The 25354-nt window shown below is 38.7% G+C and overlaps 1 protein-coding gene across 2 annotated transcripts in view; it reads right to left on the bottom strand.

The window, feature by feature from the left end:
* Window positions 1–143: 143 nt before the first annotated feature.
* anapc4 (anaphase promoting complex subunit 4) overlaps window positions 144–25354 on the bottom strand; it is a 29169-nt gene continuing 3958 nt past the window's right edge. Inside the window, exons 2-27 of one of the 2 annotated variants that reach the window (XM_057842221.1) lie at window positions 24947–25062; window positions 24756–24861; window positions 24543–24675; window positions 22874–22948; window positions 22771–22797; window positions 22572–22701; window positions 22371–22478; window positions 17608–17778; window positions 17477–17541; window positions 17368–17410; window positions 15649–15725; window positions 15467–15567; window positions 13171–13222; window positions 13026–13081; window positions 12906–12952; window positions 11746–11802; window positions 11619–11675; window positions 11271–11364; window positions 11104–11201; window positions 10971–11032; window positions 10849–10887; window positions 10531–10632; window positions 4523–4600; window positions 4274–4441; window positions 1112–1235; window positions 144–1038 (exon numbers count right to left, since the gene is read on the bottom strand). In XM_057842221.1, the coding sequence (XP_057698204.1) occupies window positions 829–1038; window positions 1112–1235; window positions 4274–4441; window positions 4523–4600; window positions 10531–10632; window positions 10849–10887; window positions 10971–11032; window positions 11104–11201; window positions 11271–11364; window positions 11619–11675; window positions 11746–11802; window positions 12906–12952; window positions 13026–13081; window positions 13171–13222; window positions 15467–15567; window positions 15649–15725; window positions 17368–17410; window positions 17477–17541; window positions 17608–17778; window positions 22371–22478; window positions 22572–22701; window positions 22771–22797; window positions 22874–22948; window positions 24543–24675; window positions 24756–24861; window positions 24947–25054 (2388 nt within the window). In that variant the 5' untranslated portion in view covers window positions 25055–25062 and the 3' untranslated portion in view covers window positions 144–828. The remainder of the gene's footprint in view (window positions 1039–1111; window positions 1236–4273; window positions 4442–4522; window positions 4601–10530; window positions 10633–10848; window positions 10888–10970; window positions 11033–11103; window positions 11202–11270; window positions 11365–11618; window positions 11676–11745; window positions 11803–12905; window positions 12953–13025; window positions 13082–13170; window positions 13223–15466; window positions 15568–15648; window positions 15726–17367; window positions 17411–17476; window positions 17542–17607; window positions 17779–22370; window positions 22479–22571; window positions 22702–22770; window positions 22798–22873; window positions 22949–24542; window positions 24676–24755; window positions 24862–24946; window positions 25063–25354) is intronic. The other variant, XM_057842220.1, reaches the window with a different exon arrangement.

Here is a 25354-nt window from a genome sequence, read left to right as displayed (position 1 = left end):
CTAACACCACAAACATAACAATAAACACACGTGTGCTGCAACGATTATTTGATAAACTCGAGTAATTCGATTAGAAAAAAAGCTTCGAATCCAACTTTGCTGCTTCGAATATTTGTTTAATTAGAGTGGCGTTGTAAGGGTTTGTTTTGAAATTGTTTGCATTTAGTTTTATTGGTTCGGGTGGATACAGAGCCCTCTAGTGGCAACAGTGAATATGACAATCATTGAACATGGCTGAACCCAGCTGCTCCATGTTAAGACCAACATAAGGTAGGTTTTTGTTTGAGCTAATATTTTTTTCATGCATTCGTAATTTAGTTTACAGGTATATTTAGCTGTTTTTTTTGGGGGGGGTATGTGTTTGAATGATTTAAAAAACAAAGAAAATCTTAGCATTTAATAGCAGTTAAACTAGCTGAATTTTGCAATGCAAGTTAGCCAATTATTTTTTGTTGTACTAAGAAACTCACTTATTAATTTTTATATCGTTTGAGGCTATGCTCAGGTATTTTATTTTGTATTTGCATTTTGAAATGCTATTTTGAAAGTGCAGTCTTAGGAAGCATTTGTTTTACATCTCCTGAAATTGATTCTGCAACACATTAAATGTTCCTAATCGCATTACTCAATTATTTGAACTTGTTTGTAGATTAATCGACTACTTAAATAATCAATAGCTGCAGCCCTGAACACAACCATAAACACACTATAACATAACAAACTTAAAACTTTATTTTAAGACAATAACTGATGCATTTAACCATTTTCCATCGAGGAAAAAAAAGTTTAAAAAAAAAAAGTAAACAAGTCATTCCTGCCCAAGTTCATCTACAATTCAGACGATTCCTCAGACTCAAGGTTCTCTTCAGTTTTGCGCTGTTGGTCATTTCCGGCCTCGACATTTTCGTCTCCCTGAGAAGTCGCGGTGGCGTCCAGCATGTCCTGCTCGGCGGTGTCGTTCTGTGCCTCGGCGCCGTCGTCGTCCTCGTCTTCTACGTCCATTTCGAAGACGCGGAGATGTCTCAGATTTTCGCTTAGCTGCAAAAAAAACAGTTGTGAGGTGAATTTGTGAATTGCGTTCGATTACCTGCTCAGTGAGGTCGATGCTTACCACGCAAGCTACTTCTCGAATCCCGTTGACTGCTACGTACTGGGCCTTCATGCCTTCTAAGTCCCGCCACTGATTTTCCAACACCAGGGTTTGACACGGTATGCTGGCATTTTGCTCCTCCAACCTGAATTGCATTTTTATTAGTGTTACACTGATATTAGTATCACGAGGTGGGTAGTAATGCGTTACATGTCCTCCGTTGCATTTACTTGCTTTTTGAGAAAAATGTACTTCTAAGAGTAGTTTTACTAAGCCATACTTTTTAGCTTTACTTGAGTAGATTTGTGAAGAAGAAACACTACTCTTACTCCACAACTTTGGGCTACACAAGAGTTGTTACATTTTTCCTCTTTATTCTACATATTAGATTTATTTATTTATTTTGCCAGCGATGCCAAGAGTAGTTCTACCGATTTCACCAATGAGACGTCGCAACAATAATCACTTGACTCCATTATGCCAATCAGACTCAAGCTTGCCATTCTATGATCATACCTGCCTGTTCAATCACGTGGTGTCTTCAAAGCACCATAAAAAATGAGGTATTTGACATCAAGCGCTGCCCTCAACAAGACTCGAAAGCGCAGATTTTACCCTCCCTCCCATTTTTTATGGCACCGATTGACCACGGAAAACCGGAGATATGAAACTTTTAAATTAATAACAGCTACTATGAGGGTTGCACACTTCAAAATAATATTACTCAAGTAAAAGTAGTCATCCAAAAAATGTACTCAAGTACAAATAAAAGAGTATTCGTTGAAAAGAATACTCAAGTAATGAGTAACATTGTGAGTAGGGCTGTCAAAATTATCGCGTTAACGGGTCGGTAATTAATTTTTTAAACTAATCACGTTAAAATATTTGACGCTTTTAACGTACATGCCCCGCTCAAATAGATACAATGACAGCACAGTGTCATGTCCATTTGTTATTTGTGTTTTTTGGTGTTTGTCGCCCTCTGCTGGCGCTTGGGTGTGACTGATTTTATGGGTTTCAGCACCATGAGCATTGTGTAATTATTGACATCAACAATGGTGAGCTACTAGTTTATTTTTTGTTTGAAAATTTTACAAATTTTAGTAAAACGAAAACATTAAGAGGGGTTTTAATATAACATTTCTATAACTTGTACTAACATTTATCTTTTAAGAACTACAAGTCTTTCCATCCATGGATCACTTTAACAAAATGTTAATGCGATCTTATTGATTTATTGTTACAATAAACAAATACAGTACTTATGTACAGTATGTTGAATGTATATATCCGTCTTGTGTCTTATCTTTCCATTCCAACAATAATTTACAGAAAAATATGGCATATTTTATTGATGGTTTGAATTGCAAATAATTACGATTAATTCATTTTTAAGCTGTGATTAACTCGATTAAAAATTTTAATCGTCTGACAGCCCTAATTGTGAGTATTTTTTTTTTATTCCGGCCAGAGAAAAAAATCTCCAGAAATTAAGCATTATTCAACAAAGAGCTTGAATGCCCTCTTGTGTAGAAAATATATTTCCTATTATGAAACTAAAACAATCATATCTCCGGTTTTCCGTGGTCAATGGTGCCAAATAAAAACTGGGAGAGATTAAAATCCGCGTTTTCGAGTCATGTAGACAGCGGTGCTCTTTGTCAAGTACCTCATTTTTTACGGGACTTTAAAGATGGCACGTGATTGAACGGGCCGGCGTGATCATGGAACGGCAAGCTTCAGTCTAATTGGTATGATGAAGTCATGTGATTATTGTTGCGACGTCTCATTGGTGAAACTAGTAGAGCTACTATTGGCATCTCTGGCAAAAAAAAAGAAGAAAAATCGCATATGTAGAATAAAGAAGAAAAATGTAACTACTAATGTAGTCCAAAGTAGCGGAGTAAGAGTAGCATTTCTTCTTCACAAATCTACTCGAGTAAAAAGTATGGCTTAGTAAAACTACTCTTAGAAGTACATTTTCCTCAAAAAGTTACTCAAGTAAATGTAACAGTGGACATGTAATGCGTTACTACTAGAGGTGTGCAAAATTTCCGATTCTTAGATTATTCGCGATTCGGCCGTGGAAGATTCGAGAACGATTCACAAACATCCAAATTCCGATTATTGAAATATGCCAAGTAAAGCGGAAGTACAACACACTCAGCGCGCCGCGCGGTCAATGAGGAACGGAGCGAGAGTAGCTAAATATCATGCTTCTCATTACCCGGCCCCTCGGGTAATGCCAATGCTCAACTCACGGCTCTAGTTCAACTCATGCCACGAGATAAAAAAACACAACAACAAACCTGACTGCTGCCGAAAAGCTGCTACAAGTACAGCTAAGCTACATAATGTTACGGTAGATATCATTTATATAGGACTAGATGGATTATAGACTCGGTAGCGGTAGCAGCACATCTGCAAAAAGCTAGATGCGGGCGTTAGTAAACGGCCGCCATCTTAAAGCAGTAAACTTCCCTGTAACGCTGTTGTAGCGAACCTTCCAAGCAAACCTAATTAACTTTTTATCTAAAATACTCCTAAATCGGTAAAATATTGACTTGAATCTATGTTTAAAATAGTTTTAAAACTTTCACATGTCAAAAGTAGACAAAAGGGAAATTATGGAATAACGGGAGCAATTTTAACAACTTTAACGGTTGATTCACAACATTAAATTAATTGAATGTAGTTTAAAGCTGCTGATACAGAATGGGGACTGGAGTTTTTTTATTTAATGTTATTTTTGTATATTTGTTTACTGCTATATGTTAACTTGATACTGAAATAGTAGTTTGGTTTAGCCTGAGAGTATTTTTGAACAATTTTGGAACTAATGTACAAATTTTATAAAAAATAAAATAAATAAAAAAGGAGGGGGGTGCATCAATAATTGTTTTATAATCGAATCGGAGCCTCTGAATCGTAATCGTAATCGAATCGTTAGGTGCCCAAAGATTCCCAGCTCTAGTTACTACCTACCTCTCTGCCTATTGGTAACTTTTATTTTTTTCCCCCAAACAGTGACACCTTTTGAAAACGACATATAAATTCTTGGCATATGAGTAAACTTTTGGGATACAAAGTATCGCAATTCATCATCATTTTGATATACTGTCACACCCTCAGTTACCACTGTCCCTGAAACTGTTGAAGTTGTCAAAATATTGTTGAAAAAACCTAATATTGGGCGTCCAGCTGAATTCATTCTCTGCGTTAAAGGCAGAATGAAGAGGGATTTGTCCCAGGACACTGCGACCGCTATCTTCTTCCACTCCCTTGAGGACTACAGTTAGCATCTCGTCGTTGTAAAAACGAGCGTCCATGCAGGCGTAAGCGCAGTTTGGTCTGAAAAAGACAGCCGAGAGTACAAAGTGAAGAAACGGCGACCTCGATGCGAGGTCAGCGTTACGTCCACCATTCTCTCACCTGGACTCTGCGCTTTCTCCGTCTGAAACTTTGAGATGGTGGCACAGGTCGAGGGATGTGACGCAGTTGGAGACATGTCTGCAACAAACAGGTATGTAAATGTTTTGTATTGTTTGAAAGTTACAATGAACCTTCCCTACTAAAAAATTAAATATGCCCATTAATAGAAGCCAGAATGGACCTATCGCAAAACCACGCCCCAAATCAGAAAAGTCGGACACCAGCCGTAGACTTGCATAGGAATGTACTGCGTGGTCGTGACTTTGATTGCATGTAGTAGAAACTTAGACTTGACTATTCACGTTAGTTTGCTAACATTTGACTGCCTAATTGTTTACTAGCCTGTCACTACACAAAAATAATAAAATATAACTAATCTCAGCTGTGAAGAACCCATCACTGAAAGTCCAAAGTAAACACCACCATCTTTCTATTAAAAAAAAAAAAAAAAGAAAAAAGTACTTACGTTTCGTCACAGACGCACCCGAAGGAAAGGTCTCCTCAGTCCTCACACACATCCACATCGATTTGACTGCACGCTGCTCGCGCAACATTTGTTTTGTTAAGCATTTATTTACGTCGTATTCATGTTGCAGATTTATGTTTATGATGTAAGTTTTTTATTTAACCCCTCTGTATGATATTTAGAATCCAACTGAATGTAAAACACTGCTTATTCATCGCCACAAAAGCTTCGGGAGGAAAATGACAGAACACGTAACATTACTAAGTAGCTAACGTTATAGCTATTCAGCCTGTGGGGTTTCACGTTTTCAAGTTGCGAGTGGTAGCATTTCGCCTCTATTTTAATAACGGTCTCTTCTAAGTTAAATTTAATACCATCGACACAGGGGTGTCCAAACCAGTTCTCAAGGGCCGCCGTGGGTTCTGGTTTTTGTTCCTCCAAATTGGGCACAGATAGATTAAAGGGTATGTAGCAGCAAAGGGGGTGTGAGACATCAATAGAACCGTTATGTGCCAAGATAACAAATATTGATAAAGTTAACAAAAAAATCAATCACATTAATGAGCAATTATCGAAAATAGATCGAAAATGACGAACATTTCCGAAAGTGTTCCGGAAACAGCCGAATGGGGCGGAGACGTCACGACAAGTGATTGACAGTCGAGGCGGAGCCAGGTGCCATTGTTTTTTTAACGACGAGAGAGTAGCGTTGGGGTTTGTTTGACCAAAACATCACAAAAATAGTTCAAAACTGCTGTGCTATGTGGTGTACAAATATTTATTTATCGGAATATAGTATCCATGAGTTCCTGAATGCGAAAAAAAAAGCTGGACTACACAGACAATGGGTAAAGTTCGTCCGTGCAAAGAGGGCTAATTTTCTAGACACAGCCTCCGGCACGGTTTTCTATGGTGCGCATTTTCCACCTGAAAGCTTCTCGAACTATGGACAAGTGAAATCGGGTTTTGCTAAAAGGTGCCGACCATACACGCGCAGCCACCTAAATGTCCCGAGATATCAAGAAAGAGGACGATGACTGGCAAAGGAGGCTGAGGCTAAGCAAAGGAGGGGAGCAGCCAAGCTCGAAATGGCCAAAGTGAGTACTCTTTTATAATAAAAAAATGTCACGCATTGGATACAGGACTGGACACATGTATACATTATCGTTCGTAAAATATATAGAACAAATCCTCTGATCCCATTCATATTTGTGTCTGTTGGCAGAGCGAAAAGCTATGATAGCGCAATAAATGATAATTATTCTATGCATTCCTTTATTTTGCAGTCACGGTGTATCAGCTTCACAAAAAGAAATGCAAAACAAATCATTGGTGTTTCCCACACGATCTGCTGCCGATGTTTCATCAGTGTCATTGCTCCCCTCAGTGACCGTTTCATTACGCTGCATTGGCGTTGGTTTGGGCTCAAATTGGTAACCTAAAACACCGATTAAAGCTTCGTAACTCTCCTCGTCACCATTAGATGAACATTCGTTACGTCCTTCTACGTCGGATTCGTCGCTGAAACTAGAAACGAAATTGTCTGCCATCATCGCCGCCATTCAGTATTAAAGCACTGAGCCTTTTTCTTGTTGAAGAAACAATTCTGAATTCTCTTTTATTGACAACGAGGGGTGTTTCTTCATGAGGGAACCTCGAATATGTGCAGGACGAACACAATGCAACAGCATAAACAGCACAAAACACCGCTAATTCTCCCCTCACTAGAAGGAATTATATTGATGCAGACAGGCACTGCCCCCTATGTAATGACGTCACACACACAATCTGCCAGATCTTGGTCGTTTTAGCTTGACAATCGAGCCAAATTTCTCTCATTTTCTTGTGTGTAATTACACGAAGTGGCATGATATGAATACAAAAGGCATGCGTTTATGGATAAATGATGGAATATTAACATTTTCCCAGGGCATGACATACCCTTTAAGATGGCGGCTCTTTACCAACGCATCTAGTTCTTCATTATACATGTTGCTAATGCAGCCGTCTCTGTCATTTGCATCTAGTTCTGTATATATGTAGTATCTACCGAAGCATCATGTGGGCGTAGTTTGTAAGCTTGAGAACGATACACCGATACGACCGGATATCCGGTTTTACAGGTGAGAGATACAGCTGTATCGATAGTAAATTTACCATTCGACAGTAATTAGCCATTAAATATTCAATGAACCGATAGTAGAGACAGAATTCAGCTATCGCGAGTACAAGAATAGGCTTCTAATGCCTAGTTCAATGCATTGCTTAATGGGATAATAATTTAGCTTTTACTTCACATGCTGCGCTTGTGTCATTCACCACACAGCGCACTTAGATTGAGACCTCACGCATGATATAATATGGACAAGCACAACTCACGGTCGTGGTTGCCTCAACTTCCCATGCATTTCGACAGAACCGCTACTAGTCGCCGTCATTACCTGATCGTCACGAGCGTGTCATAACAACGCGAGAGCTAACAAAACCACTGTAACGCACGCTCCGTAGCGTTTTCTTCACAGCCCAAAACGAAAACGAAACTAGTAGTGGCAACGAAGCAACATGCTGAAACAATGGACAGTTTGAGCACCGACGCCAGCGACGTGCAGTGATTGATTTTCAACGCACCCAGTAAAAACAAAAGTCGGACTTTGAAGTGAGGAAGGCACTCAGATCTGTTCGCATGGGACTGAGCTAGTGTGAAGTGTGGAGCGGTACAGAGATCGTGAGTTTTTAACCCTGAAAAATAACCCACTATAATGGTGGAAAGGGCAGCACGACCCTCTGGAGATTTTTTTTCCACTAAACGCAGTCTACTTAAACATGAACATGTGGATTAGTTGATCTTCCTCAAGAAAAAAATCTGCCCTTCAAAAAAGATATGGACAGGGATAAGGAATAAAAAATGTGGAAGCACGGGCATTAGTGAAAGACTCTGCTGTGTATAAGGTTAAAGTAATGATTATTGACCTGTCTGTCTAAAATGCCATGTTTTTATTCCCCCAATTATACCAGTGGTAAAGCATAATTTATTATTTATTTATGATAACATTGCAGGTTTATTTTTTTTCTCTAGAGCTGCAGCATATAATTAATATTTTTTGTTTGTATGATTGTTACGTTGAAAGTTTGCACTTAAATTAATTACCTCTTGTTTTCAAAACACCAGGAAATACAGTAATTTATTGTTGTCTGTCACTGGAGTTTTATTTTATTGTCAATCCCATCCAACAAAATGACGGTCATATAGTAAGCATTATTTTTTTTTCATAAAAAAACAACATTGGTATGAAATTTTGTTGTTTAATTTTGCCATTAGAAATGTGGTCTTTTTTATATGTTTAAAATACTGTACTAACACACACACAACAAATGTTTACTATCGTGTCGTTTTCACTCTGTGTCGAACCGTATCGTTCTTAAACTGCATTGAATCGTATCGAATCGCTCGGCATAAAAAATGTATCTGTTTTTTAATCGAATCGTAACCTGTGTATCTAGATACATACCGAATCGGCTTCATGCCAGAGATTCCCAACCCTAGTAGTTTGTAGGCTATCGGCTACAGTCAGGCAGGGGCGGACTGGGACTAAAAAGCAGCCCTAGACTTTGACTCAGCCCAGCCCACAAGAATCGCTATACGAAGGGAAACACAGACCCCCTAGGGGTCCGGGGGTATGGGGGGCATCCCCCCCCCACACACCCACCCCACCCCCGGGAAGACTTTTTTTTTTTTTTTTTTTTTTTACATTTTACTGTAAAATGTATCAATTTCGTGCACTTTGAGAGAAAATGAAGAAAATGTGTCTAGACTGTGACTGTCTGACTTGGGGCACTCAAAGTACTGCAAGGCTGAACTGGAGTTGGGTTCATTTTCTGTACTAGCTCTATGATCAACCTGAAAAAACAAATGAAAGAATTTATTTTTCAAAGCAAGTTTTATGTATCTAATTTATTATAATATATCTCTATATATCTATGTCTATAAAATGATTTCATTGTTAATGCCATAATTCAGTGGTCTCTAAACTATTCCACATAGGGCCGCAGCTGGCGCAGGATTTCATTCCAACAAAACAAGACAACACCTATGCACCAATCTGGTGTTTTACAAGTGCAGTCAGGTGCTGCTTGTTTTAGCAGAAACTTCATTGGTTAAACTATCGGCACTCGATCGGTTGAAACAAAAACCAGGCCCCACAGCGGCCCTTGAGGACCGGTTTGGAGACCCCTGCCATAATTAATCTTGCCATACAAATAATAAATTTCAATGAAAATACCAATAAACATTTCAAGACAAATCCTGGATACATAACCTTCATTGGAAAGTATTAACCAGAAAACAAAACGATATATACATGATTAAAAAAATATATCAATTTATCGTACTAAACTTTAAAAGTAAAACCATTCATTTTATTAATATTTTGTTATATTTCTTATGAATTAATATTGCTGCTGCGTGTGCATACATTGTTTTACAGCTAAAATATTTTTCTTTAGGAGAGTGATAGGAGGACTAGCATACTGTAACTTGACACGATTGCAAACGGACTAGCTGGCACTAACCCTTTGATTGTCATTTAAAATGTAGCTACCTGGTGGATAACAATTGCCGGTATACCGAGCAAGTGACCCTCTTCATCCCTTTTTACTTGCCCTGCGCTTGTCTGGGGAACTTCCACCAGCTTATCATTACACCCTTCCTCTTCTTTTCTTCTCCCTGCACCGGCTGCACGTCAGAGCGGCTCCCGCTACCCCTCTCACCATTGCCGGGGGCTAGGCTGCTGTTACCCGACGTGGCCGTTGCAGCCAGACTGCTGCTTGCGAAAATATTTCTCAACTTAAGACATTTTAATGCTTTGCTCTCCTGTTTCTTTAATTTTTTTTCTCCCTAACCTTCTCCGCGCCACCCTTTTTTTTGCCACCACCATCCATATTGTGCATTAATGCTCGTCGCTAGTTTGCTTCCACAAAGAACCAATGAAGGGTACTTTGTGTTTTCTTCGTTCTTCTATCAGACTGGCGATGAACAGCCAAGCGCATTGCTGCCACCTGTCGAATTGGATGCGAACTGTAGATAATGAGAGGCTAGAGGGGATAAAAACAGTGATGTATAATGAATGGCGGCCGCCGGCCGTCCAGGGCACCGGCCGTTCTGTGATCCTCCAGAACCCACAGATTACCAGTCCGCCCCTGCAGTCAGGTATTATTGGAGCCACCTAGCATAGTAGCATCGCGTTTGCAATGGCGTCACCCTCCCTTGCGTCCCCACTCCTGCTCTGCTCTCTCGTCTCCGTGAGTCTGTCTTTTTCAGACTTTTCACACGTCAGTCAACCAACATCGCAACGCATCGTAACACCCGCCTTTCCCGCCTCAGTAACGGCGTTACCAAGATGAGAAAAGTAATTAATTAGATTACTCACTACTGAAGAAAATAACGCCATTATTAACAACACTGGCCTTGGGTTGTCTGAATTTTCCAAGGGGGCGGGGCTTTCCGATAGGTCCATTGGGATTTTAATGGTTGAGAATAATGCACCTGTTTGTGTTGCTTTCTTTGCGTAACAAGTAAAGTTTGTGCGGGGAGACGTGCGGCATGCAGAACACCACATAGTGCATTTTGGTCTTCTTGTTGTTCCACCTGTAAACACATCAACCATTTTTTAGATTAAATATAGGAAGATTAGATAAAATAATTTGTAGGGTAAGTGACTAACATTTTTTTTGCTTTACGAACCCTTTGTCAATATAAGTGAATATGTTAATAAACACATAAATCAGATGTTTTCCCAATTTTAACGAGTCTTTTTTTAAATTCAAAGTAAACGTGTATGTACACTCATCTCACTTTACTTACAAGGCTGGAAGCTCAAAGAGTCGTGGTGAGTTTTCAGCACTGAAAGATGAAAAAAAAAACATTTGGATAAGAAATCATAGATGCTATTTGGAATTAATCAGCGTTTAGTTGAGAGATCCTACCGCTGAGGTGCCAAGTACAAGGGGAGAAACACAGCCTGCTTTACAGATTTTCCAATAACTTCCTGTACACACAAAGAAATAAAAATACCATGTGATCATTCACTAAAAATTCCCAATCCCTAAGTGAACTCACCGCAGGTTTCTGTAGACAAAGCTCGATTGCATTCTCCATCATCCTCTTGACAAAGTGCAAAGATTTTTGGGGAAAGGAAGGAAACAGCAGAGGGCTCTCTGAGAAAACAGTCATTTTTTGAGCATATGGCTTACAAAAACATAAAAAAAAAAATTGTGTAAAATCACCCTTTAAGTCCGTGCTCTCCTCTAAAAACTTGAGCCACTGGTTCCCTTTGGTGCTCGGTGGCGATACGAGATCCTCGTCTTCATCCTTTAGGTACTAGAAATGATAAATCGAATTGACTATTGTGGTCATAGATCCTAAAATGTTATGTCCTCGTACGTGGACGCCAGGTCTTAAGAGTTTAAAATGCTTGTTTTTTGTTTTTACATGATCACATAAGGATTTATTGACAAAAAAATGTTTAAATAGTAAAGCCAGAGTCAGTATCTTTAAGGTGTCATTTAACGGACTATACAACAGTGAGTTTATGCATATCATCTTTGAAGCCTCGTTGATTTGTTGCTCATTACCTGGCCGACACGCTCCACGTTGAAATATTTCCCTTTTCGATCAAACAGCTGTTCGTTCTGAGGAAAGAACACCATATTTCAAAGTTCATCGCAGATCTCCCAAAAATATTTTGTGACGTCGTCTCACCTCGCTGAAATGCTCCGAGAGGAAATCGGCGACAAAGGCGATGTCCTTCTGCGTCATCTGTGAGAGCATGTCAGCATATTTGATTGCGATGGGTATCAAAAGTTAAAAGGATCGTCATGAAAATATTATTTTGCTGTCGATGCCACATATGGTATGTCATGAAAATTTGGTATATATTCTTGTTTTTGGCAGATTTTCATCAGCTACGGTGGTTGTCGTTTTTGTCATTATGTAGTCTTAATTTGTGCATAAGCTAGAATGTTTCATCTTCGTGTTGCTGTTTATTGTTGTCAAATTTATTTAAATTTGGGCAGTTTTTGTGAGTTTTTTTTTTTTTTTTTTGATTAGGAACGATTTTTGTCCTTTTTTAATTGTTTTTTTTTGTCAGATTCTAGCCAGAATCTATTATGAACTTGTTGTCTGTGTGAGTTTTTTTAAAAAATTGTTTTAATTTTGAATTTTTTTTTTTTTTCATTCTTTTTGTCAGTTTTTTGTCCTTTTTTTCTAATATTGTTTTTTGTTAGATTATTTACTTATTTATTTTTAAGATTTTTTTTGTTAAATTTTTTTTGGCCATCTTTTGTTTTATTTTTGTCCACTTTTTTTGTTGTCTTTTTTAAAATCTTTTTTTTTTCTTTTTTCAATCAGATTATTGCCAGAATCGATCATGAACTTGTTGCCGATGTGACAGGTTTCCTTCATGTTTCCCCAAAAAAAATGTTGATTTTTAATATTTTTGTCTTATTCCCTCTTTTTACATTTTTGTAGAAGTTAAGTCTTTTTTAAAATCATTTTTTGTCAGATTCTTGCCAGAATCCATCATGAACTTGTTGCCTATGAGACAGGTTTTTGTTATTAAAAAAAAAAAAAAAGTAGACTTATTTTTATGTTCCACTTTTATCTTATCTTTATTTTTTGTCTGTTTTTATATTTTTGTAGAAGTTTGATAGATATTTAACATTTTTGCCCCCTTATTACATTGATGTAAACCCCCATATATATATTTTTTATTAATATTTGATAAATATCTACACATTTCTGAGATAAACAAAAAAATCATCAGATTTTTATCATGTTTTTTTCCCCCCAGATCCCCTTCCAGTTCAAGCAGATAAATGAGACTTCATTGGTAATGAAGTAATGTTAAAGTCTCATCTCACCTTGTTAAGTTCTGGAGGAACGTGCTCATCACACATTCTTAGCATCGCTGTTGAACAAAAGTTTTAATGTTAAATTACTTCAAAACCTTTGAACGTTTAGAAAAATTAAACCCTACGTACCCACGTAAAGCCAGCGAAAAAAGGCTTTAAAGTTCTTCATGCTTTTGTCGATCACTCTGCGAGTCCAAAAATACATATTGGCAATTTCCAAAGTTTCCAATTTCGAAATGTGTAAATTTGTGCGAAAACGAGCAAACAAACTCACTGCAGAAGTTCGCTGGTCTTTAGGGAAAAGGAACCCACAGTGGTAATGGCAGCTGGAAAAAAAATCATATACCACATGACTATAAGTAGCATTACAAAGAAGTGCTGTATCAACCATTGAACCATTTGTTAAGAGCATTGTAAAAAAAAGAAAAAAACTTAGCATTTTATAGCATTTAAGCTAGCGGACTTTTGCGATGTAAGTTAGCCAATTGTTGTACTTAGATCCTTATTTATTTATCTTTTTAGACCATTTGAGGCTCAGCTCAGGTACCGTAATTTTCACACTACAAGGCGCACCTGACTATAAGCCGCCACCCACCAAATTTGACCCGAAAACGACATTTGTTCATAGATAAGCCGCACTGGACTATAAGCCACAGCTCTCCTTACTGTATTATGGAATATTTACATGAAAAAATATTTACAGGTAACACTTTATTTAATAGCGGCATCATATGACAGTCATAAGACCAAATGAACCACCGTCAAGCTTTGAACTGATTGGCTGCAAAGCTTCATTGTTTTAAGAAATTTCATTTGGCCAGCACTGCTCCCTTGGGGGAGACAGTCAACACCTTGTGCACTTTGAGATTTGTTTGTCAAATGTAAAGTGCGTTATAAATAAAATGCATTATTATTATATTACCTCTGCTGCCACCTGCTGTCAACGCTGTTGTAGTCCAACATGCCTCCTAAGTTGCATTGCAGCGCAACAGATGTAAATAACAATCAAAATTCATGTTCTGTACCAATTATTTTTTCAGTTACTGTTCCAGTTGTTTCATTAATTGCTAGTTATGCTATTTGGTAACACTTTGTTTAACAGTGTCAACATCAGACTGTCATTAGACAATCATAATTATGACATGACACTGTCATGAGCATTAATGAAAGCTTATAACGATGCCAATTAGTGTTATCTCACTTTTGGATGGATGTAGAAGATTTCAGTGGTCACAAATGGAGTTAGTGACATAATTTGCCAAATGACACTTAATGACATCTGTCATAATGCCCATGATAGTGTCATATCATAATTATGATAGTTTTATGACGCCACTGTACAATAAAGTGTTACCTGTTAATCCAAATAAATCAACAAATAAGCTGCACTGGACTAAAAGCCGCAGGACTTAAAATGAAGGAAAAAAGTAGCGGCTTATAGTCCGAAAATTACGGTAGTTTAGTTTTTTATGTTCCTTATCCGATTACTCGATTATTCTAACTAACTAGTTCATGGATTAATCGACTAGTAAAATAATCGATAGCTGCAGCCCTATATTAAACCTTTATGCAGTGGTGAAAGTGGGCTGGAACGGTCCTGTACGCCGTTCCAGTAAAAGATTCGGGGCAGAACGGGGCAGAACGGCGTTTTGATCCCGAAAATAGGACGGCAATTGTCAAAACCCAAGGTTAAAAAAACCTGTCAGGCTGCCACACACACACACACACATCACCAAGAACAAAACAATCTACTGACATCAGGTTTACATACTCAAGTGTACACAAAAAGCTTAGTAAAGTACTTGTTTAGTGTAGTCCATTTCCACCAATATTTATTATTTATTTATTCCACGGAGCTCTGTCTCAGTGTAGCCGAGTCTTGACGAGTTGCATCCATGTGCACATGTACGCAGCAAACCACCCTGGTAAGTTGTCCATTCAATTGGCTAACAGACTGACATTTGATTAGCATGGATAGTTAGCTCTGATTGTTTCAAATGCACATTTTCTGTAAGAAAGAAAGGAAAAAAAGAACAAACTAGATGCGAAAAAAGGAAAATGCAACGGAAAACTGATCAGATCTTTAAGATAAAGAGAGTTGAAGAGGCTTAATTTATTTTATTTCTTCTGATGGGGACGTTCAACATATCTTCAATGTTAATGTGAAGATTTTGACATATTTTTGTTCATTTATGTTTACCTATCTATTTTTTTCCTTACAATTAAAAAAAAAAGTGAATGTTTACATGCTCTTTAAAATGTATTTCAGTGTCATTGAAGGTCCAACCCAGTCAAAATGAACTGGATGTCTAGCACAATCAATGGCAGCCAGTGAGCTAATGTAGACACTATTCTAATGGACAATTATGGTAGCAACCTGCTGGCTCTTTTTTTTTTTTTTTTTTTTTTTTTTAAACAGTGACACCTTTTTAAAACGTTATATCAATTCTTAGTGGGAGCATATCGAAAACCTTTTGAGCTACAGACTATCATAATATATCACCTTTTCCATATTTTGTCATACCCATAATTACAAAGTAGTCACGACTTTTTGAGAAAGGACACAGTACCTTCGATGGCGGCCGAATCCAGGCCGAGAGGCTCAAACTTCTTTTTCCACAGGGACATGCCCTTCACCTCGCTCAGGTGGTAGAGCAGTGCCTCAGAGCCGCTAAGAGACGAGCGAGCGAGAGGTTAGTCGAACGCACGCGTGCAATAAATGGCAAAAGACATTGGAAAGAAGAGGTCAGACCTCTGGAGGTGGCTGATCACCAGTTTCTGGATGCTGGAGTAAGACGATTCAACGGTCTGGCCGAGCTTCTTCAGGCCCTGGTGTGGAAACCAGGACAAAAATTGAGGATAAAGGCCGAGTTATACTTCCGCGTCAGACCTGCGCCGTCAAGGAAGACCCGAGTTACGACCCTGCGCCGTAGCCTGACGCGCGCCTCTCGAATTTTCTAACCTTCGCGTCGCGTACACGCGTATGACGTGGCAGAAACGGACTGTGATTGGTCCGCTCAGACTGTTGTTTCCGGTTTAGCGCGAAATCACCGCCATTGTAGAATAGAATCTAACATTATTTTCTACACGCAAAAATGGACCAAGCCGACGGGAGTATCATCGAAGAGCAAGTCTCGTCAAGACATTATTGTGATTGCCAAATGGCAAGGTCGGCGATTGAAAAAAAAAAAAAAAAAAAAAAAATGGAAGAACCACCGATACGTGTGTGTTCGGAATCGAGTAGCCACACGAAGCGGTGACCCAGTCGGCCAAAAACTGCCAACTTTTTTTTATCACTTTATGTCATATTTTTGGTTGGTGCACTTCATCATTTATTTTGTACATATGTTTGCTGTGAGTCTGTGACCTATTTACGTGTCACACCTCAAGTATATGAAGAATAAAGCACATATTTGGTGTCAAAAGAGTTGTTTTGATCTTTAATTTTCAATAACGGACAGTTCACACACGATACATCATCACTGATTGAGAGTGCCTCGGTGCTTTTTATGATAACGTTAAAATCAAGGCTCCCAACGCAGTTTGGGAAGTTCCATAGACGCCAGAAATCTGCTATGGCTTCCCACTGGCTGGTTGTAGGAGACGGCAAACAAATCGGGCTGGAGGGCTCGGCAGACCTTTAACGCAGTGCTCGACGCCAGTTTGAAGCTAGCCGCCACAGCTAGCTCTCTCCACCCGAGTCTAAAACTCTCTGTGCGGCATCAAAAGTCGGCCAGACCGCCTCAAAACCGTCTTCTGCGTCGCCTGCCCCTCAAAATTTGTATGTTCAATATTTATTCATTGTTGATGAGCAGAATATTTACTCTCAAGAGTTCCATCTTGCATTGTTATTTTTTTCTCCGACTAGCGGAAGTCAACAAGCATGCCCCAAAACCGTACAAACATAACGCCACACCCCTCTGGTGGCTTGGCGGTGAATTACAGAGCAACTATCGAATGTCGAATGACGCCGTAGTCGCTGTGCCGTCACCGCAACGCGGGAGTATAACTCAGGCTTAAGGCAGTGATTTCTACCAGTAGAGCTCCTAATGTGGACAAAATAAATGCCCACCAAAAAAAGCATATTCCTGGCGAAAAATAGCAAAAAGCCAGCAGATTTTAAGGGTCTATAAACAAGTTTCCTGAGCGAAAATTGGGCGGCGCCGTCTTTGACATTTTCTGCTACGGACTTCCGGTTTAGACAGAACAACATAAAGTGCGGTTGAAGTAAGCAGAGTGTAGACGGTGTAGTTAAACTGCAAAATCAAACCAGAGGAACCCACGGAATCTCCAAAAATTGTAAATCGGAAAGTTATCAATGAAGCAGATTATAAGGCACACTGATAGCTTTTGAGAAAATTGAAGGATTTTAGGTGTGCCTTATAGTGCGGAAAATACGGTAATTAAATAATACTTAATACAGTATTATATTAGCGGTATCTTATGCAGGAGAGGGATTTCTTGCACCTACCTTGACAGTCAGCTGGTTCATTAAAAGAGCTTGCAGTTCAGGACTGTGGAGCAGAAGTACGAAGTTTAAGTTCAAAGTCCACGACTTGAAGAACCCAAAATTTCCTTACCTGGACTGTCCCCACAGCAGCAGTTCCAAGAACTCGTCCTGCACTTGTGTGTTAGTGTTCTTTTCCTGGAAACGATAAAAAATTCAGCTCAAGTTGTTAGCAAAGCGGAGAAGTAGAAGAACTCGGTCCACCTGCACAAACTTGGTGAGGCGCAGGTCCATCTGCATGAAGATTTCCTCCCAGGCCTCGCACATGCAGGTGAGCGACAGGTTCAAGTACTGCAGCAGCGTGGAGATGTGCGTGAACTTGCACGCCATCCGGGTTAGCTCGGGCAAGCAGTCGGACAGCAGACTGGTGTCCAGCTGAGGAACATCACATGATGTTTTATCAATGTTGCTCATTTTCTCAAAGCTTTTTGTGAGATTTTTAATGCTTTTCAGACAGATTTTTGCCAGACATATGCCATTTTTGTGAATAATAATTTTGACTCGCAGCCCCCTATTTACTGAAAAATGGACTCGAAGGGGTGCCATTCGTTTGTGTTACGTTTGTGCTAGTTGTTGAGACACCCCCGTTTTTGAGAGTTGGTATGCTCCGTCAGCTGCGACGGAGGGGCTGCGATTGACGTCATCACTCGAAATTAATATCTCAATATCTTTAAAACAATAGCAGCAAAATCAAAATTTATTATAGCACAAAAGTGGCATGAACAAATAGCACCATTCCAGATCCATTTTGCAATAAATGGGGGGCTGCGTGACGTCATCACTCAAAATTAATATCTCAATATCTCAAAAATAATAGCACCACAAACGGACATTTTTACAGCAAAAACAAAGCACAATTGACACCATTCAAAATGGGGGGCTGGTTGAACTCAGATTGACCTATAAAAGAATTGTAAATCTCTCAAAAACAATAGCAGCACAACAAAACTTTTTACAGAACAAACAAGCACAAACCTAATCATGAGGTACCCAGAGGTTCCCACTTCCGACCCCTAGTCCTGACTCCTGAGTAGACATTACCGGTTTTAAGGTTTACCGTGTAGGGCTGGGCGATATGGCCCTAAGCATGTATCACGGTAAACTGAGCAGATTTACTTCGATAACGATAAATGACGATAAATTAGCCCAAGCCGACTGTTATATAATTTGAAAATCTGAATCAATGCATGAAATACAGATTAATCGTTTCTCATTGATTTATTTACCAGCTTTCACTTTAATATATTAAACAATTGTACATGCAGTCTAAACATTAAGTATATAAAAAAATTATTGTAAACAATAAGAATTCAAGTATGAACACTTATAACAGCTTGTCTGGCTTGAACAATGTACATTGTCAAAATCAAGATGGCTGTGCAAACATGTCATTGTAACACAAATGACTTACAGCTTAACAGTGCACTTCAAAAAGACAACTTATTGTTAATGGCCACTGTGACATAATTACTCAACACAAGTGTTAACTTCAAGGTTTCAGGTATTTTTTTTCCCAGTGCATTTTTAATACATGCAAGCACACATGAACCCCCACACAGACACACAAACACATTAAAGCTATATTGATCTTCTGCAAATGAAACATTTAAAGATTTTATGATGGCAGTAATGTCACAGAATTAAGCACATACAGAAAATGGCTTGGGCCATTAAACGGTCATATTATAATTTTGACTGTTGGATTGTACTTTATGCTGAATGCTTAACCATCACAAAACCTATCAGAGAAATCACACAAAGACAGGGATACAAAATAACGCGACATACTAATTGCTAGATGCAGTCCGTGCCCAATCCACTCATTAAGTTCAGCCGTTTCGACCAGGTTAGAGCCGCTATCTGACTCCATCACGTTCATTTGTAGCGTTAGCCGCTAGCGTTAGCCTGTGGCCTGGCTACCAGTAGAAAGCACTGAAAGCACCCTCTCCGGAAATCGTGAGAACATTGGAAGACAGCGGGTGAAAGCCCGTCTGGATGCCGCCAAGAGTCTACTTAATGTCGGGTGAAAGTTTGGGGAACCTCCCTTAAGCCACACTCCATCACGTTTGCTTGTAGCGTTAGCCGCTAGCGTTGGCCTACCGGGCTTCTGTTTGTTTGGCTTCCTGATAACCACGTGACTCCATACGTAAGCACACTGACTGCTTTCTTAAAGGGGAATGAACATAGCCGAACAACACAAGAGTCAAAGCGGGATGAAAAGACTATATTTTCTTGTTTTATTAAATTACCGAATTTACCGACATGGTCAAAATTATGTCGGTCATTGTGAAGAATTTCGATAATGGTAAATTTTCGGTTTACTGCCCTGCTCTAATACCGTGGTATGAAAACGTCACGGTTTCAAAACCGCACAATTTTCTGTCATACCATCCCCTACGTTATTACACTGCTGGCCAAAAGCATTGTCAGTACTGTCAGATAATGCTCAATTTTTCCCAGGAAATGATTGCAATTATAAATGCTTTGGTAGTAATATCTTCATTTTGCTTGGAATGAAAAAAACAAAAAGAGAATGAAAAAAAAAAAATCTCTCCAAAAATGGGACGGACAAAAGTATTGGCACCCTTTGAAAAATCATGTGATGCTTATGTAATTTGTGTAATTAACAGCACCTGTTACTGACCTGAGGCACATAACAGGTGGTGGCAATAACTAAATCACACTTGCAGCCAGTTAAAATGGATTAAAGTTGACTCAATCTCTGTCCTGTTTTAGAGAAGAAATAAGATTTTTTTTTTCTTTTTTTTTTTAAATGATCTTAAGTTTTTTGAGTGAAAGCGGTGAATTTGTTGTTTTTTCTAGTCACATTTGAGATGCCATTTTTGGCTGTTTTTAACAATGTACATCTAAAATAAGGGCTAGGGCTGTCAAAATTATCGCGTTAACGGGCGGTAATTAATTTTTTTAATTAATCACGTTAAAATATTTGACGCATTTAACGCACATGCCCCGCTCAAACAGATTAAAATGACAGCACAGTGTAATGTCCACTTGTTACTTGTGTTTTTCGGTGTTTTGTTGCCCTCTGCTGGCGCTTGGGTGTGACTGATTTTATGGGTTTCAGCACCATTGTGTAATTATTGACACCAACAATGGCGAGCTACTAGTTTATTTTTTGATTGAAAATTTTACAAATTTTATTAAAACGAAAACACTAAGAGGGGTTTTAATATAAAATTTCTATAACTTTTACTAACATTTATCTTTTAAGAACTACAAGTCTTTCTATCCATGGATCGCTTTAACAGAATGTTAATGCCATCTTGTTGATTTATTGTTATAATAAACAAATACAGTACTTATGTACAGTATGTTGAATGTATATATCAGTCTTGTGTCTTATCTTTCCATTCCAACAATAATTTACAGAAAAATATGGCATATTTTAGAGATGGCTTGAATTGCGATTAATTACGATTAATTGATTTTTAAGCTGTAATTAACTCGATTAAAAATTTTAATCATTTGATAGCCCTAAAATAAACATTGTCCAAAAATGGTTCACTATTAGGCCTTGTTTTCTCATGTATATTCATAATTGTTCTATACCTAAAAAAATATGATTTATCCGATTTGGGGCTGCAGCTATCGAATATTTTAGTAATCGAGTAATCGACTGAAAATTCTATCGATTAATCGAGTAATCGGATAAAACAATTACATTTTTAGGTGAAGAGCAATTATAAATATACATGAGAAAACAAGACATTTCATCTAATCTTGAACCATTTTCAGTCAATCAATGTCTTTATTTTCGATGTATATTGTTGAAAACAGCCAACAATTGCATCTCAGATGTAACTAGAATTTAAAAAAAAAAAGACTAATTCACTGCTTTCACTCAAAAAACTTTTAGCTCTTATTTAAAAAAAAAATATATATATATATATATATATATATATGCCTTACCTAAAAATGCCGTGACGCTTGATAACACACATCACTTAAAACTTAGGATTTTTTCCCACGTGTTTCAATTGAATTTCTCTTTGTGTCAAGCCATTTTTAAGTTCTAGTTAAGTTTTAAGTTAGTCTAAACTGTAAGTCCTGATAAGATTTTGAGTTTTTGCAGTGTTCAAAATAAATGTATGATACAGGCTGTATTGGAGCACATTAGGGACCAGTGCTACTTGGTGTTTTATCAAGAAATGACTACTGAGCTAAAATTGATAGTTAGCATGATTAAGTTTTTATTTTACACCCTCATCACTCCACAATGCTATGTTATGTTAAAGCCTGTATGTAAGACACGTTAGCCACGCATCGACAGTGGTCATAATTAATTGAAACCTAGCCCTCCGCAGGGCTAACGTTACGTGAGCTAGTAGCGACAGTAACGTTAATCTTATTTATTAGCACTTAGCGCTCTTTATTAGCGCTTAGCGCTCTACTGCTTTAAGATGGTGGCTGTTTAGTAACGCTGCCCAGACGCGGCCGAGTCTGTCATTATGCATCTAGTTCAACATACATGTGATCTCTATGAGACGCATCAGACGCTACCTGTACCAACGTAGCATCGTGCGGGCTAGTATTTAGCAACGTCGGCGTCATTTGTGGCGGCTGTCGGCTGCAGTACGTTTTTTTTTTCCCCCCTTCTTCCTCTCCGCACGTGACAGCACGTTGTCCCGCATTAAAAGTAGTCCGAGCAAAACGTGATGCTTAGAGCTGTCAAAATAAACGATTACTCGAGGTGAATAAAATTACTCGGATCAGTTTTTAAACTCGAGTTCCTCGAGTTGCTCGAGTACTCGTTTCAGCTCTAATCCGATTACTCGATTGAATTTTCAGTAGAATACTCAATTACTGAAATATTCGCTAGTAGCAGCCATCATCGTTATCGTGAGCCTTGTATCGCAAATCGTATTGTGAGGTACCCTGAGGTTGCCACACCTAGTCCTGAATGAATAATCCCCCCCAAAAAACACAGCCGCCTCAACATGTCTCACCTGAACAAAGCAAATCTCTGCGCAGTCCTTATCGCAGGTTGCCTCAGTGATGACCACCAAAGACTTGAGGTCACTAGCTAGGCTGAGGTTGCGACAGCTTCCGGAAACCTGCACATTCGAGTCGAGTCGAAAAAAAAAAAAAAATTTCAAATTTGTTTTAATAATGTTTTGAATACATTGCACACATTAAAAATGCCTCACTCCAGCTAACGTGGCGATCTTGTACATCCCGTAAGCGTAAAGTTCCACGTTTCCGTCGTCTCCTCCCAGGACGAGGATGTTCAACCTGACTTCTCCGAGGAGATTCATGATTTCGTCGGACTTCTCCTCACTGTTGGCGAGCGCGTTATGACCGGACGGAGAGTAATTTTCAGGATATCAGCGTTGAAAATGAGTTTACCTGAAGAGCTTGGATGTTGTGCTGTAGCTGGAGTATGGAAGAAAAAAAAAACTCATATCAGTGATACGAGGAGATGCGTTTTGGAATGTGTTTACCGTCCTACCTTTTGGGAAGTGAAGCTAATTTGGGTAGAAACAGTTTGGATTCATCTTCTGATTGAGAAAAGGATCTGAGGGCACTGGAGATTGACAGTGAGAACGTTAAAATATATTGATTTTTATTCATTCTTAACTGTCTGTGCCATCTGTGCCTTAAGATGAGTTTATCACTTGACTATCAGTGGCTGCTGATGAGTTAACTGGGGCTGCCACAAATAATTATGTTAGAGCTGAAACAGCTAATCGGTTCAATCTAGGCCTGCAGCTATCAATTATTTTAGTCGTCGATTAATCGGTGAACTAGTTAGTTCGAATAACCGAGTAATCGGATAAGGGAACCTAAAAAATGTAAATACTTGCCCTGAGCCTCAGTTTAAATTTTTTTTTAAATAAATGACGATATATGGACAACAAAAGAACAATTGGCTAACTTACATAGCAAAGGTCCAGTAGTTTAAATTCTATAAAATACCAACGTTTTTTTTACAATGCTCTTAACAAATAGTTCAATAAAAAGAATATCCTGTGAAAATATTGGAGTAGAGAGACTGAAACAATGACATTTTGTGTCTCTCTTCGTCACATTTTCCTCGTTCTGAATGATTTCCCCTCAATGGGCTGAATTGTAAATCAGATGAAACCATGACCCTGCTGACGTCATCCTCCTGTTGGGGACGCTAGAGCACTATAATGACTAAAATAAATAATGATTAAAAGACAAATTTCTCGTCATCTGCGCTTTGCCAAATTGTTGTATATACGAGTAGTCGAATAGTCTCTAAATATGATTCTAATTCACATAATAATGCTATTTAAGACTTTTTTTCTCCTGTTGTAGGCACTTTAAACTACATTCAATTAATTCAATGTTATGAATCAACCGTTAAAGTTGTTAAAATTGCTCTTGTTATTCCATAATTTACCTTCTGTCTACTTTCGACATCCGAACGTTTTAAAACTGTTTCGTCATTTAAAGTTTCTGTTTCATCATTTAAAGTTAGATTCAAGTCAAGATTTTAGATAAAAAGTTAATTAGGTTCGCTCGGAAGGTTTGCTACAACAGATACTTCCTGAGAAGTCTACTGCTTTAAGATGGCGGCTGTTTACTAACGCCGGCGAGTCTGTCATTTCGCATCTAGTTCCCCATACATGTGCTAACGCTGCAGAGTCTGTCATTACGCATCTAGTTCTATATACATGCGTAGTTTATAGTAACGTTGGCGAAGTTTGTCGCAACTGAGCGTTGTTTGTAGCCGCTGTCGGAGTTTTTTAATCTAGCGGCATGAGTTGTGATGGATGTTTACTCTGGGTTCATTCCTCATTGCGTCCCAAAGACTGCGCTGACTGTGTTTTAGTTCCGCTTTACTTAGCACATTTAAATAATCGAAATCTTCAGCGGCCGAATCACGAATAATGTAAGAATCGGAAATTTCACACACCTTAAGTGTTTATGTAGCTAACGAGTGACACAGTCGAAGCCCGGCAGCTCCACCTAGTGACGTCACCGCAAAGAGTTGTTCACCATTGTTGTTGAACTACTAAAACTAATTTTACAAATTGTATTCAAACGAAAACATTAAGAGGGGTTTTTAAAATCAAATTATTATAACTGATACTAACATTTATCTTTTAAGAATTACACGTCTTTCTATCCGTGGTAACCTTCAAGCCCACCTGCTTTCTTCTGTCACCTCCATCCAATGCATGCAGCTGATGCGGTTCTGCATTTGGAAGACGTGCAAGATTTCCGCTTTCTCCACACCGCACAACACCACTTGTTTGGTGTCACCGAGGCTGAAGGCCAGAACTGAAAAACATCAAGAGAATTGGTCTTCATGAGTGGTTTTGTTTTCAGTCATTAGCTGTCAAGAAATGAGCGAAAAGCACTTTTCCCATCCGGTCTCCAGGCGAGAGCGGTGATTTCCTTCCCGATGTGCTCGCTGGGTGGTAAGCTCCAAACCCGGTGGAAACTGGACAAGCGGTGGAGCAGCAACTACAATAAAAAGAGAGGAAAAGATGAGTCGTAAAGTTAAAACATTTACAAAAAATTCAAATAAGTGAAGTTTCGTGAAAAGTACCTCTCCAGTTGTGCTGGCCAGAGCGATGAGATCTCTTTTGGGTGACCATGCCATAAACAAGATGGGGTTAGGAAGCTGCCGCTCCCCGGCTTGCCGGAAGGCAGGCATCGTTTCTGCTAGGCAAATGTTTTTGAAAGCGTATTAATGTTATTAACCCTTTCAGGGACAATGCCACTTGACAGCTATTCAAAAGTTAAATTATGACCTTAAAGAGCATATGACACAAGAAAAAAAGTCTTAAATGGCATTATTATGTGAATTAGAATCATATTTTGAGACGATTTGACTATATACAACAATTTAGAAAAGCACAGATGACGAGAAATTAGTCTTTTAATCTGCCGGTTAGCCACGCCTACCATTATAGGGCTTTAGCGTCCCCAACAGGTGGATGACGTCAGCGGTAGA

The sequence above is a fragment of the Corythoichthys intestinalis genome, chromosome 7 (assembly GCF_030265065.1).
Source record: "Corythoichthys intestinalis isolate RoL2023-P3 chromosome 7, ASM3026506v1, whole genome shotgun sequence".
NCBI lineage: Eukaryota > Metazoa > Chordata > Actinopteri > Syngnathiformes > Syngnathidae > Corythoichthys > Corythoichthys intestinalis.
Note: the sequence above shows the minus strand (reverse complement) of the source record. Positions and strands in the feature narration are given on the sequence as shown.